Source organism: Schistocerca cancellata, chromosome 12 (genome assembly GCF_023864275.1).
Source record: "Schistocerca cancellata isolate TAMUIC-IGC-003103 chromosome 12, iqSchCanc2.1, whole genome shotgun sequence".
NCBI classification, from domain to species: Eukaryota; Metazoa; Arthropoda; class Insecta; order Orthoptera; family Acrididae; genus Schistocerca; species Schistocerca cancellata.
In genome coordinates, this window is record NC_064637.1 from 111,249,359 (window position 1) to 111,264,221 (window position 14,863).

The 14,863-nt window shown below is 42.3% G+C and overlaps 1 protein-coding gene across 1 annotated transcript in view; it reads left to right on the top strand.

The window, feature by feature from the left end:
* Window positions 1–14,523, top strand: part of LOC126109498 (uncharacterized) — a 44,447-nt gene extending 29,924 nt beyond the window's left edge. Inside the window, exon 2 of the mRNA XM_049914521.1 lies at window positions 13,654–14,523. Coding sequence (XP_049770478.1) covers window positions 13,654–14,523 — 870 coding nt within the window. The remainder of the gene's footprint in view (window positions 1–13,653) is intronic.
* The last annotated feature ends 340 nt before the right edge of the window (window positions 14,524–14,863 follow it).

The following is a 14,863-nucleotide window of genomic DNA, read 5'->3' on the forward strand; positions in this document are numbered from 1 at the left end:
AAACTTGTCTTTATTATTACTTCAACAATATCATGCAGGTGTGTTCGCCACGAGGTCCAGAGTCCAACTGGCAAAGTCACATAGCCACCAGCAGAAGACGTCATTCAAGATGTCGGATTTTGGCGAGAAGTTTGAATTTTGTTGGGAAGAAGGCCAACTGGGCCACGTCCACTCAACTACCGTCATCCAGGACGGCGACTTATTTTGTTTCACCACTCAGATGACCTGATTGGCGGTGCACATTCAGTCTTTGCTGTGTTGTCATCGTCAAAGCATCGTCACATGTTCGGTCATCGAGATGAATGTGGAGGTTGTAGACATTCGTGGGAGGACTAGCCACATTTCGCTACATCATTTATGGAAGAGTATGATAATGCAGATGGCAGTTACAAGAGTCAAGGGGCATGAAAGGGAAGCAGTGGTTGGGAACTGAGTGAGACAGTGTTGTAGCCTATCCCCGATGTTATTCAATCTGTATATTGAGCAAGCTGTGAAGGAAACAAAAGAAAAATTCGGAGTAGGTATTAAAATCCATGGAGAAGAAAAAAAACTAAGGTTTGCCGATGAGATTGTAATTCTGTCAGAGACAGCAAAGGACTTGGAAGAGCAGTTGAACGGAATGGACAGTGTCATGAAAGGAGGGTATAAGATGATCAACAAAAGCAAAACGAGGTTAATGGAATGTAGTCGAAATAAGTCGGGTGATGCTGAGGGAATTAAATTAGGAAATGTGATGCTTAAAGTAGTAAAGGAGTTTTGCTATCTGGGGAGCAAAATAACTGATGATGGTCGAAGTAGAGAGGATATCAAATGTGCTGGGGGTCATAGTATTTTCATGCAGCACTCGACTGTTGATAACTTATTCAATCTAGACATGGCAGTAACTAGTACTAAATAGATGGCGCCCATGTGTTCAAGCTGTATACAGTAACATCATTAACTGGCTTCAGACATGTAGCATTCACATAGAAGATATAGACCATTGTCTTAGCACCTGTATAACTGCAGTGCCGAAGTCTTGTGCTATTCCTCAAATAAGTGTTGATAATGTTGAACTCAAATTTACTGATGGGATACCCAACTATTTCAATAAATCTGTAACATTATGAGATACACGTGCTGAATTTGAGGGATATAAGAAACAGCTATTTTCGAAATACTGTACTTCTGCTGCACCATTTGAAAAATAATGAACTTATTGTTTTCCATGCTGATCATAATTGTATGTCTCGAGTAAATAAATATATTTATAATATTAAATTTCTCTTTGTCTTTTTCATTTCTCTAGACAAAAATGTCACATTTGTTAATGCACGTTAGCGCACCTTTACGTACGTTAATGTATGTGACACACTTCCCTTTAAATAAACCACGTGGAGTTCATTCTGTTGTGTAGCCGTTGTAGCTCAGTTGGTAAGGTGATTGCACTATAGTGGCTACACACACACACAATATATATATATATATATATATATATATATATATATATATATATATATATATATATAAGCCTATTGCACGCCAGTACATAGCACAATAGGAATCGTGGCAGGCTGGGTGATGCACACTTGCTGCAAAGACTGTTGTTTGTGACTGGTCCTGTGATGATCAAGACCAGAAGACCAAGAAGAAGAAGAAGAATGGAGCACTCCTTCCCAACAGCATACGAGCTATAATTTTAGGTCCTTTCAACTGTGGTTAGACGAATTTCTTCATGGCTCTTAAGACACATAGACTGAGTCCGCTTCAAGCACCTTTTCGTCTACTCTGAAACACTGCTTCCACGCAAGTACCAGTTACTGCAGAAAATATTAGATGGGGTAGATGGTGTAATGTACAGAGCATTCAGTGAAAGCTACGACATCCCCCCCCCCCCCCACCTGAAAAGGTAAAGCCTAACACTGTCTTCATATTTGACTATGTGGCTGTCGAAAAGCAGGATCAAATTCGTAGATATTTCTGCTTTGGTCGTCATATGGGTGTTTACGTATTTTATCTCAGACGTATTCCAGGATCCCAAAACAGTTGGTGAGGGATAATGCCAACCTCATTATAGCCTTCAAACAAGACAATCTCAATTTAAAATACATTTACCAGGCTCATGTAGGGAGTGACATGTCATACAATGAATTTGTAAAGATATGTGCTGATTGTTGAAATCACTCACAATCCGGTTTTCTCGTTATTGATAAAAGGCCGAAACTGAATGATGGTAGTTATAGCCGGAACTTCCAGCAGTTTCTCCATATATAAACGTACAAAATAGCTGAGTGCGTCAGTAGACACTACACCATGGTATGCTACGAGATGTCCAGAAAGCATGAAGTCATTCAGGCACGCAAAGCAGTTCCAGAGAAATTGGGGCATATGGGTTGCGAGCAAACATTAAGAGAAACTTTTAAACTTGTTACCGAATCTATCACTAAGATGGCTTCGCGTGATAATGATTCAATCGCAGAATTCACCAACCAGTATTGGGCGGGTAAGACAGAACATTTGGTGTCAGCAGGGAGAGATCGTACATGCTAGGCTCTCAAACTAAGTTTATCCGATAGCACGACACGCATCGGGGATACAGAGTTTAAAAGAACACCTGGCTTAATGAATCTAATCTTCCTAACGCCCTCAAAAAACTTAAAATACTCTACCAATAATCGCAAAGTGTATGGTGAAATACTGCAATTGACTGAGCTGTATAAAATTCCTGACAACACTGAGAAACCTTGCAAAAATCTAAATACAGAGCCATTATACAACCTTTACTGAATGAGCATCCTGAAACCATTGGTGAGGGTGTAGACTTTCAGCATAAAGACGTGAGCAATAAACTCCCACACTATATATATTACGATGAGCCGGATGAACTAATAGACTTCGACTGTTGATGGCTTCTGCTGCTGCAGGCAGTACAGCTCATTCGAATGAGGTTGTTTCGATAATCTCTGAGTTTTGAGAGAGAGGTATTATTTAATAAGTATGGAGACGGTAGTTCGAGAACTGCGTAAGCCACCACGCAAAACATATCCTCGGAGGCATGTTATGATTAAGCGGCTGGATGACTTGTGGGAGGCCAGTCTTGTAAATATGAGTCAATATTCACATGAGAATAATGGATTCAAATGCATTTTAATGGTTATTGATACATACTCTAAATTCGCATGGGCATTACCTGTCAAAACTAAAACCGGTAGAGATGTTGCTGTAGTGTTTGAGCGTTTGCTGCAGACAGGATGGAATCGATGACCAGACAATCTTGAAACCGATCATGGTGGTGAGTTTTACAATGAACATTTCAAGACTGTGATGGAGCGGTACGGGATACACGACTACTCGACGTTTACCCACCTGAAAGCTAGATTCGTGGACAGTTTGAACAGAATGGTCAAAGCTCAAATGTGAATACCTTTTAATCTTCGCGGTTCTTACAAGTGGCTAGATATCATCCCACAAATAATTGCGCGGTATAATCGAACCAAACATAGTTCAATAAAAATGAGACCGACCGATGTTCGCTATAATTCACTCATGGACAAAGTATATTTCCACATTAAATGCTGGACCCGCGCAAACAGAGGTTCAATGTAGGCGACTTAGTACATATTTCAAAATACAAGTCAGCGTTCGAGAAATCTTACTTACCAAACTGGTCAGCGGAGATATTCACAGTATCCAAAGTGAACAGAACGAACCCTAGGACATATATCCTAAAGGATGGCAAGGGTGAAGAAATTGCTGGATGCTTTTACACAGAGGAATTGCAGAAGAGTTCAGAACCAGATGTATTTCTCATCGAACGCGTGATAAGACGTCGCGGGAATAGAGCGCTAGTTAAATTGTTAGGATTTCCATAATCAGAAAACAGTTGGATTGACGCTGACGAGTTAGTATATAACAGGAAGCGTAGACCTCTATCTCCTCAGTAGCGTACCATGCATGATAGGCAGCACACCATAAGAGGTGGAGGTGGTATTTTTGAAAAATTGCCTGTTGAATTACACATTCCGGGATACAACTTCTGTGGGCCTGGGACAAAGATTCAGAAACGCCTGGCACACGGTGGTAGCGGTATTAACCTACTACACGAAGCCTGCAAATAAAGATCTCCCAGCATGCCACGTTGCCGACCGAATATCAGCCGATAGAGCTAAGCAAATAAGACGAAGAAAAGATCTCTGAATATGTCAACACGTTGCTGCATTCGTAGTTGATAAAACCATGCGTGGAAAAATTAAATTGGACATGGGGGTGATGAATTACAAACGAATTATGAATGCAGCGCGAACAGCTTTCGGGGCGAAGGAGGAACCAGGTTCTTTGAAAAACTGTATTCTCACTTCGATGTGTGCAGCTAAACGTGTGTTGAAGGGGGGGGGGGGCGGGGAGGCCAAGAAGAAGACTGCAATTAAACCACCTAGAGTCCTACCACTACCAAACACATCAGATGGAATTATTCCGTTCCTCGTTCCAGACTTTTGCAGCTCTGTCGGCGGTAGGTTCACTCACAGGTCGGGGCTGCAGCTGTAGCCAGAGCGTCAAAAAATGCACAGGCGCATCTAGAGGAAGCCAGAAGACATAATCGGGCCACGGAAGCAGCAGCTATCGGAAAGGGTCTCTACTTTAAACCATACAGAAAAGGACTAGGTCTCTTCATAAATAAAAAAGTTCGTTAGTTATCCTACCTGATCGAGTACTTACGAATAAAGATATTATTAATATTGTTAAAGAGAAACATCACATTCCTGGATTCCGTGGCGTCTTTATGCGGGATACATTACCGGAGACTATGTGGCGGACTAATGAGTGCGGAATTTTAAATTTAGATGTTGCTGGGAGTCCAGGAATCCATTGGGTGGCGTATGTTAAGAAAAGTGCCAATACAGTACAATATTTCGATTCATTTGGGGATTTACAGCCGCCTGAAGATTCACAGCGCTACTTCACCAGCAAAAGTCGTGTTTTCTACAATCTACGGCGATGTCAGGACTTTAACACATACCTGTGCGGGCATCTCCGCATTATGTTCCTCATCACAGCCATGGCAAATTAGCCTTCGCCTGCATCAACGAACTTCTGGAATGCGCGCTATATTTAGACCGAACGGTGAGAAGTGTGGAATGCGCGCTTCCTCCTCTCCTTGTCAGAGCCGGTGTGCGAACATCCACACATATGAAAGAGCCATAACTGAACGCACACCCATCATTTGAGGTTTAGATGCTATGTCATACACACTGACTTTAAAAGAGCGAGTGTCAGCATTACGTGCAGATTACTTTCCGCCGATTTAAGTGCAGGGGACTGGCGTATTGCTCTGATTGGTCTGGAGGCGTATAACAGCATTCCAAATATCACGAAGAGCATCTGGAAATTGACGGTCGGAAGGAGAGTCTACAAATACAACTTGGTGCCTACGATATTGATGATTTAAACGAAGTGTTAAAACAGTCAGGAAAAGGTATTGAACTGCGGGCAAACATTAATATCCGTAAATCAAATACGGGCAGAGAGCTACGATCGACTTTAGACAGATTCAATAGGTCCACTGCTAGGTTTTGCAAATGATCGTGTTTTGGTGAGGGACGCCAGTAAATTTTATGCATCGGATCAAGCTGTAGATATACTACCAGTCAGCACAATCCACGTTGAGAGCAATATTGCCACAAACTCATACCACAACGATAAGTTGATTCATCCCTACAGTCGGCACTGGGTATAAAATAGTTCAAGCCCACACAAACTATATATGTCCCAGTAACAGTTCAGATACTGGATTACCTAGAATTGCGTATTGTTGACCAGAGTAATCAGCTTGTTAGCTTTCGAGGAGAAGAGATCATTGTACGCTTGCTCAATTATTGGAAGTATCACAACACATGGTGCAGAGTTGTGGGAACTAACTCAGAGGCAGAAAGATCGCCTGATGGCTGTCGAGATGGATTTCTGGAGGCGAAGTTGTGGATACTCCAGACTTGACCATATTACAAGTGATAGGATCAGAGAGGTTATGAATGTCAAAAGCACAATCCTAGACTAGATAGAAAGGAAGCGCCTACTCTGGTATAGTCACTTACAGCGTATTCCAGACACAAGATGGCCAAAACGGGTATGGTAATGGACTCCACATCAAAGAAGGAAGCGCTGTAGACCTGCGAGATGTTGGAAAGACGACGTCAACGAAGCAACGGCGGCGAGAAGTCTTAATGAAGGAGACTGGATAGACCGTGAACGATGGAGGTTGGGATAAGAGAGGGGGCGGCAGCCGTAGAAACCTCGCTCATCTATATATGAACACCTAATAATGCCTAACCGGAGAATAAACGCGGGATAACTAAACCGTTGATTGTGGCAGGGTTAGTGAAGCTAACCGGAGAATAACTTACGTAATTATTCACGACAAGAATGTTTATTAGAACGAAGGAGCAGAAACGGGGATATCACACAAATTATGTAAGAGTAAGACGATTCCAAAAAAATGTTGAAGTATGTGTGAAATCTTATGGAACTTAACTGCTAAGGTCATCAGTCCCTAAGCTTACATACTACTTAACCCAAATTTAGCCTAAGGACACACACACACACACACACACACACACACACACACACACACACACAAAGGAGGACTAACCTCCGCCGGGACCAGCCACACAGTCCATGATTGCAGCGCCCATAGACCGCTCGGTTACTCCCGAGCAGCGACGATTCCAATTTTACACAAAAATTTCGTACTACTACTTTCGATCTCATGCTTGGGAAGCTGGAGCATATGAATGAAATGTGAAACTACTTCCGAACATGAAGCTTTTTGCTTGTAGTAGGCTTGATAAGCATTTGATATTGGTACTTCGTGAATTATATTTTCTCGTGTTGTAAAAATGACCATTTGTGCCAAAACTGCCTCGTTTATTTGGTGTTTGTTAAGATAGCTACAATATTAGACAGGCTTATTTTGTTTTATCTAGCAGTGACAAACACGTAATCAGATTGAGAAATCACCAAGTCTTGGGTATTGTATGTACTAACGGCTTTTTCAGTATTAGCCAAATAATTTCTTTTTTCATGTAGCAAAACATTTGACGATCTTTGATGAGGTAATAGATTCTTTCCCAGAAAGGAAAGCACGTCATGTAAATCTGTAACAAAGTTAGAGAGTAAAAATGCTAGGTTTAATGTCTGACGAAATGTACTGTCTTGCGTGTCTCTTCTACTGGTTTGATGTATCCTATATTTAATTTTATATCACACAAAAAACGAGTTATTAGCTATAGGCAATAAATAATGCAAATTTTCTGAAGAGTTCTTGTTCTCCCGGTTACAAATTATCCCATCCAATATTGATTGCGAGTCTCAGTTATAGTGGGAAAGGTGATAATCTTCACGCGACCGACGTTTACGTTCAGTGATTTTGCTGTTTTCTCTTCGTTTATTGCTCTCACGTCAAGTGAAAACAAAATGGATTTCTGTGGCTGAGAGCTATCAAGTGAATTAAAATACATTGACACGAGTACGGAAGGCTAAAATATGTTATTAGTTTCCGATTTTATTTTATTTCCATCTTTCTGACAGTCAAGCATTAATAGCCTTACAGAACAATGAAGTTATATTTGTCGAAGAGATTTGGCTTTCATTAATCTTTTCCACTGAGGCAGTCTATTTGAAACGAAGTGTGTAATTCCACACTACTGGCTGGTTTCAACGGTTTGCTGCATTTCAAAAGTGCATGTTTTCATCTTCTAGCACGTATGAAGTTATGTCATAATGAAGAACCAAAGATGAAATAATACATTACTGGTACTCCAAGAAAATTTACATCCGAATCTGGACATAGGAATGTTCACTTCAAGCCGAATTACGCGTTTTAGTGTGGTTCACGAAATTCCGATGCACTTTGAGTATACTCTGATGTCTTTTCCTTTTATGACAATGTAAGATCGTTTAATGTCTTACACCTACGAACATACGAGCTTCCAGAATCCTAGTAGCTGCGCAAGCGCGGTGACGCCTGTTATCTGGCGCTCTGGCAACTACTGAGGCGAACCTATTTCTAACAGGTCGCGGGAAAATATTGCGAATAGTTGTTTGAAAATCGTTACTTTCAAAGTAAATTTCCTTTTATGTAAGATGTACTATGTGCGAGAATTTACGATGAACTCCTTAAATCACAGAGCGTTTGACTCATTTAAAAATCAAGTCTGGTACGAACATTTAGAAAAATTTCGAGCTCAGAAGATCAGTCATGTCCTTTGTGGGAAGTGTAAGTGTAACGCGCAAAAAATCAACATGATATGTTAAAGCTTAGCTTCTCTTGCAGCTTATTAATCTTAGAGACCAAGATTATATGTGAAAACTTTGCTTTTCTTGTAGTAACAAGATGTATATTAATTTGAACCATTATTAACGTTTCCTATCTGTGAACCCGCTACTGAACAGTGGTATTGCTATCACGTGTCATATGCTCGAATATCCGCTGTCATCGCCTGGCGAGATCACGTGACATGAGCTATGACTGGCTACAAAAGCGCATTGCAATCTTTATTTCAACGCTTCAGAAAGTGACATGCGGCGTTTGGTGGAATTTAAATTTACACTTCCGTAATACGAAAATATGTAGCGTACACGTTTCCAAATTCATTTATGTTTTTTACTGAATGTGGCTTTCTAAAGGGCCGAGAAGTACTACGCTGGTGTATAAAGCCATAACCATTCAAAGGATTGATAAATTTTAAAGGTTCGAGGAAAAGTACCCTGTCACTTAACAAGGAAAAAGTGTATTTTCACCCTGGAGAAAGTCTAATTTTAACCGAGAAATCCTGGAATTTTTTTTCTCGTCCTCGTATACACCTTGTATTTACTCCTGTCAGCTTAACGTCTGGGAATTCGGTTATAAATTGAATGTTATTCACAAGAGACCAATATGTGCTTATGTGCTGTGTCAAATAATGCGCCTTTTATACGAATCAGTCCACGTATATCAACCGTCGTAGAGAATTTTGTATTAATAATTTTATAACAAGATTATAATACGGTTTCGGACTGCAAGAAGCCTCTTCTTTGACATGCATACTTACAGTAGAAATATTTGACGTAACATCTGAAACGCCGACTTCTCGATAATTTGCACCAAGATGAATTAATTCTTAGCCTATTTCTTTGGAACTGTCATCAGAAACACCTCTCACCTCTAAAAGGTGTCACCTTTTTAGCACACATTGCAACAAACTTGGCTGTTTTTTATTACAACCTACATTCCTGAAGGAGATAGTGGGGGATTTCATACAACTGTATTTCTTTAAATGAGTGTTCGCAACTGGAAACACAGAAACGATCAGTTTACGCGTGACACATGCTGTAGAATTTCTGTTTCAGTTTACAACAAATATTTATTCCTTACTTCGCTTTTTGGACACTCCCGCTTCCTCTACGTTTACGCATTGGTTTCAGTTTTACTTGTTACTGCAAATACTTCCTCACTCTGCATGATTACAAATACATCACGAATGAGAATCCTGTGGTGGATGTAGTTGCGCAGGGATGAAGGTACGTTTGACGTTTTTGGAGTCTAACATTACGTATGACTTGGCCACGGCCTCTACGCTCGGCCACTGGTGCGGGCAGGCTGTCTATGTAGGCTGTGCTCAGCACACCCCTCATGTTGTGCTCTATTACTCCGTCATGCAAAACTAGCCCGCCCCAACATCAACCGCTCTACTACACACAGTTTATTGACCGACCGACAAATTTCGTAACAGTCTACACAACACACGTCCCGACCGACTACATGATTTCAGCGCCCCCCTGCTCCTAGAGCTGGTTATGACGTTCTGTTCTACGCGATACCGCTTAGTATTCCACAGGTAAATAATTGGGATTTGGCTTGGCTGTTCGAACTAACAAGGCCAGAAAAAGCCGTGATAAAACTGTAGGAAAAGAAATGGCTAGTGCATTGGACCAAATGCACCTACGCTTTCTTACTTACGGAGCTGAGACCCGAGGATTTTCGGAATTATTTAAGAATGGATGAAAAATGCTTTTCGGAGCTCCTGAACGTCGTCATACGATAGCTAATACGATTTCTAGCCACTGGCGGAATTTACGAGGACCTCAGATTCAGCGCAATTAATCCCCAAAATTATCTAAAAGGATTCATGAAATCTGCAAGGTGATTAATAGTTGCTTGAGGAAATACTCGTGATAAAGCTGAAGCGAAACGATAATTAAAATATATTTATGTAAACTTTATGAATTTATGTTCGAATGTAATAATATCCCCTGTAAGTTCAAGAAATTCATTTCAGATTAGGACGACGACTGCAAATGGCGGCGGCGCGTATTATGTAATAAATTCAGCAACATATTCATAAGAAATGAAGCACTTAACAGTTGTTAGAACTTGAGAAAAGCTCTTCACTTTGCTCTTCATAGCAGGAGGAGCGACGATAGGTTGAATTTTTGTAACACTTCTAATAATGAACCAAATGTGTCTATAATTCGGTTTTTAGTTTTTATTTTCGCTACGTATCGGAAATTAAATAAAAATCCAATCTGTCTGTATTTAAGATTATCAGACTTCCTTTCCGATGAGTATAGGGAATAAAATCGAGAAACAGACAGACGACCAACAGTTATTCACAAAAATGTGCATTTTAATTTCTCTGTTTGCCACATGAAACTACTACAGATTCGTTAAAAATGAAAGAAGCACTTCACTTCTTACCCTCTATTGCTATACTGCTCGCACGGCATGTCCCACAGACGTCTGAAGACACGAAAACTTTCCAGGAACTCTCTCATACAAATTTCGTCTGCCTCGCACACTGCCATGTTAGCCACATTCGGAGTGCGCTGAACCCCGCGCGCGGTGACTGAAAAGGAACTGTTGTGGGGCGGCTTGCACGACAGACTACACGATTTGCACGGCGAATGGGGTCGCGGGCAGGCGGGTGCGGCTGTCTGCTACTCTTAGCCAACCAACCCACCGCAAAGAAAAATCTCTCTTCAGACCAACAAGCCTAGAGGCGTACTGTTAGTCGGTCGGTCGGTCAACAAGCTACACGGGCACAATTTATCGGTCGGTCGGTAAACCGGCGCATGTGTAGGGTAGGGTCCTTTACTGACAGTGAGACACTGATAGTAACCCAATGAGAGAAAGAGCTCGAAAATCTAGATTTCGCAATAGCAGATTCCGATGTCTCATAACAGGCTTCCGACTTCAGCGTTGAAGGATTTCAATACTATATGTAGTATACCGAAGCAACATTACGACAGATCACTGGCGACACACTATGGGGAGTTACTGGCAATGCTTGAGGAAAGTTCGGTTGAGTGGCTGACCACGATTTCTCGCGGAGGTTTGCTTGTAGCCTCAGAATCGCTCCTTCAAACTACTATGAAATTATCGAGTGAGGTAACGCAGTGGTTAGCACACTGGACTCGCATTCGGCAGGTTGACAGTGCAAACCTGCGTCCGGCCATTTAGGTATGGGATTTCCGTGATTTCCCTAAATTGCTTACTGCAAATGTCGGGATGGTTCCTGTGAAAGGGCACGGCCGACTTCCTAGTCCACCCTTCAACAGTCCGAGCTTGTGCTCCGTCTCTAATGGCTTCGCTGTACACAGCACGTTTAACTCTAACCTCCACCTCCCAGCTACGAAATTTTTTTTGTCCAGATCTATGGAACCACAATTTCTCCACGGAAATTGGTGTCACTAAGAACCTGTGCTCCATACTTTGGGAACAATTGTCCATTTTTCATCCGGAAGTAATTAAAATTTGCGCCAGAGCGAAAACATCTATCCAGCTGCGCTGGCTGTCATCGAAGGCCAGGCAAAGGAAACAGAGGCAGCTCAGCGTCGAGAAGCAGAAAATACGGATTTGTCATCGGTTTAGGGTCTCAATGAACAGTATGTGCGTATACAAGGCTCCTACACACACACAAATTTATCGGATGACAGAATGACCAAATTGGTCGCAGCCTACACACGTCCGAACCGACTGTACTCGGCGATTATAGTGCCGCCCTGTTGTTTGTTTTATCTTCAGTTAATTCCGTTTTTGTTCTACGAGATCTCGCCTGGTTTTTCAGAAAAATAATAACGCGGTTTGCTTTGGGTGTTTTAAAGGTGAGAAGGGAAAAAAACAGAGAAAGCTGTGGGCAAAGAAGTGGCCAACGCAAGGGAAGAAATTCACCCATGTTCAGGCTGGGAGCTTATAATTTTCCTGATTATTTAAGAAGGGGTGAATCATGCATTTCGGGGCTGCTGGACATCATTCTTAAAGGAGAAATAATGCAGTCCTGAGAGAGGTGCTAAACTCCGAGGAGAGACTGTTAGTTGCATTACGATTTCTCGTCACTGGCGGCAGACGTAAGATTCAGTACTGTCATACCGCTGCAATTATTACCTAAAATTATTCCTGAAACGTGCAACGTGATCTATAGTTGACAGAGGTAATAAATCATGATAAAATAAATAAAACAAAACGTTATTAATTTATTTACGGATGCTATACAAAAGATGATCTGCAAATTTCAGAAACTCATATCATATTTGAACAAGAAAGACTACACATGACGGTGGCGCGCATCATCTAGTAAATACAATGGATACGTAAGAAATGAAACATTTAGCGACTGTTAGAATTGCTCGGTTGGGTTGTTTGGGGGAAGAGACCAAACAGCGAGGTCATCGATCTCGGCCGTGCCCTTTCAAAGGAACCATCCCGGAATATGCCTGGAGCGATTTAGGGAAATCACGGAAAACCTAAATCAGGATGGCCGGACGCGGGATTGAACCGTCGTCCTTCCGAATGCGAGTCCAGTGTGCTAACCACTGCAACAACTCGCTCAGCGTTAGAATTGCAATAAATAAATAAATAATTAAAAATTAAAGATGCCACATTTGGTCTACAGGGAAATTAAAATCTAAAAACATAAATAAAGAAGATCAACAGACTTAATCTCGTGTTGCACATAGAGAAACCGTTATGGATTCGTTAAAAAATGAAATAAGTGCTTCATTTCTTGCACCTCTATTGTTATACTCCTCACACTATGTGTCGCGAAAAGATGTACAGTCTTTGAATTTCTCTAAAAACTCTGTCCTTAAAGTTTCGTCCGCCTCGGACGTAGAAATGTATATTACAACAGTATTTAATTCCGAGAGCTGTGTCAGAACTGGAGTTTTAGTCATGCGTTTGTCACGATCGCGATACACACGACACAGTTTCTTGGGTCAGTTGTCGACTGGTCGGACGCGCCCGACTACCCGACGATAAAAATTCGTCGGTCGGTCAGTCAAAACACCGACACACAGCCAATTTGTCAGACGGATGGTTGGTGGGGTGCCACGAGAGGCGCTGCTATCGAGTCATGTGATCTGCCTGACGGCTGCAACGGATGATACGAACTGCTGAGGGTTATTCGTCGTACTTGATTAGATGTATTCACATTGAGTATTGCGCACTGACTTGGCAGGAGTTGTTGTTGCTGTTGCTTTGGGAGGAGAGTTGTTTTGTCTCGAGGGGAGTTGTTTTGTCTCGAGGGGAGTTGTTTTGTCTCGAGGGGAGTTGTTTTGTCTCGAGGGGAGTTGTTTTGTCTCGAGGGGAGTTGTTTTGTCTCGAGGGGAGTTGTTTTGTCTCGAGGGGAGTTGTTTTGTCTCGAGGGGAGTGGTTTTGTGGAGGGTGCGAGTGGTTTTGTGGAGGGTGCGAGTGGTTTTGTGGAGGGTGCGAGTGGTTTTGTGGAGGGTGCGAGTGGTTTTGTGGAGGGTGCGAGTGGTTTTGTGGAGGGTGCGAGTGGTTTTGTGGAGGGTGCGAGTGGTTTTGTGGAGGGTGCGAGTGGTTTTGTGGAGGGTGCGAGTGGTTTTGTGGAGGGTGCGAGTGGTTTTGTGGAGGGTGCGAGTGGTTTTGTGGAGGGTGCGAGTGGTTTTGTGGAGGGTGCGAGTGGTTTTGTGGAGGGTGCGAGTGGTTTTGTGGAGGGTGCGAGTGGTTTTGTGGAGGGTGCGAGTGGTTTTGTGGAGGGTGCGAGTGGTTTTGTGGAGGGTGCGAGTGGTTTTGTGGAGGGTGCGAGTGGTTTTGTGGAGGGTGCGAGTGGTTTTGAGGAGGGTGCGAGTGGTTTTGAGGAGGGTGCGAGTGGTTTTGAGGAGGGTGCGAGTGGTTTTGAGGAGGGTGCGAGTGGTTTTGAGGAGGGTGCGAGTGGTTTTGAGGAGGGTGCGAGTGGTTTTGAGGAGGGTGCGAGTGGTTTTGAGGAGGGTGCGAGTGGTTTTGAGGAGGGTGCGAGTGGTTTTGAGGAGGGTGCGAGTGGTTTTGAGGAGGGTGCGAGTGGTTTTGAGGAGGGTGCGAGTGGTTTTGAGGAGGGTGCGAGTGGTTTTGAGGAGGGTGCGAGTGGTTTTGAGGAGGGTGCGAGTGGTTTTGAGGAGAGTGCGAGTGGTTTTGAGGAGAGTGCGAGTGGTTTTGAGGAGAGTGCGAGTGGTTTTGAGGAGTGTGTGTTTGCTTTGGGAGGAGAGTGCCATCAAGATAACAGCCATGGTAAGTGAACTCTGATATTTTTTGTAAATTGTATTTTGCTGGGATGTTAAGTTTTAAGAAAATGACAGTGTTCATATTTCATTTGATGTTCTTATTAACATGTTATGCATGTAAAATGAAAGTCCCCTATATTTATATATATCTCTCTCTCATTAAAACGTCCCTCTGATACAATTTGTATAATAGCATGCTCATTGCGATTATTTTTTTACAGTAAACATCAAAAACACTTTTTACATTATTATTTTGCCTGTTTCGACTCTATACATTGTTGATTCTTTAATCTGCAGTGGCTGCGCTGTTTACTTTCGCATTAGAGGATTTCCTTCAGTCATCTGACTTCATATT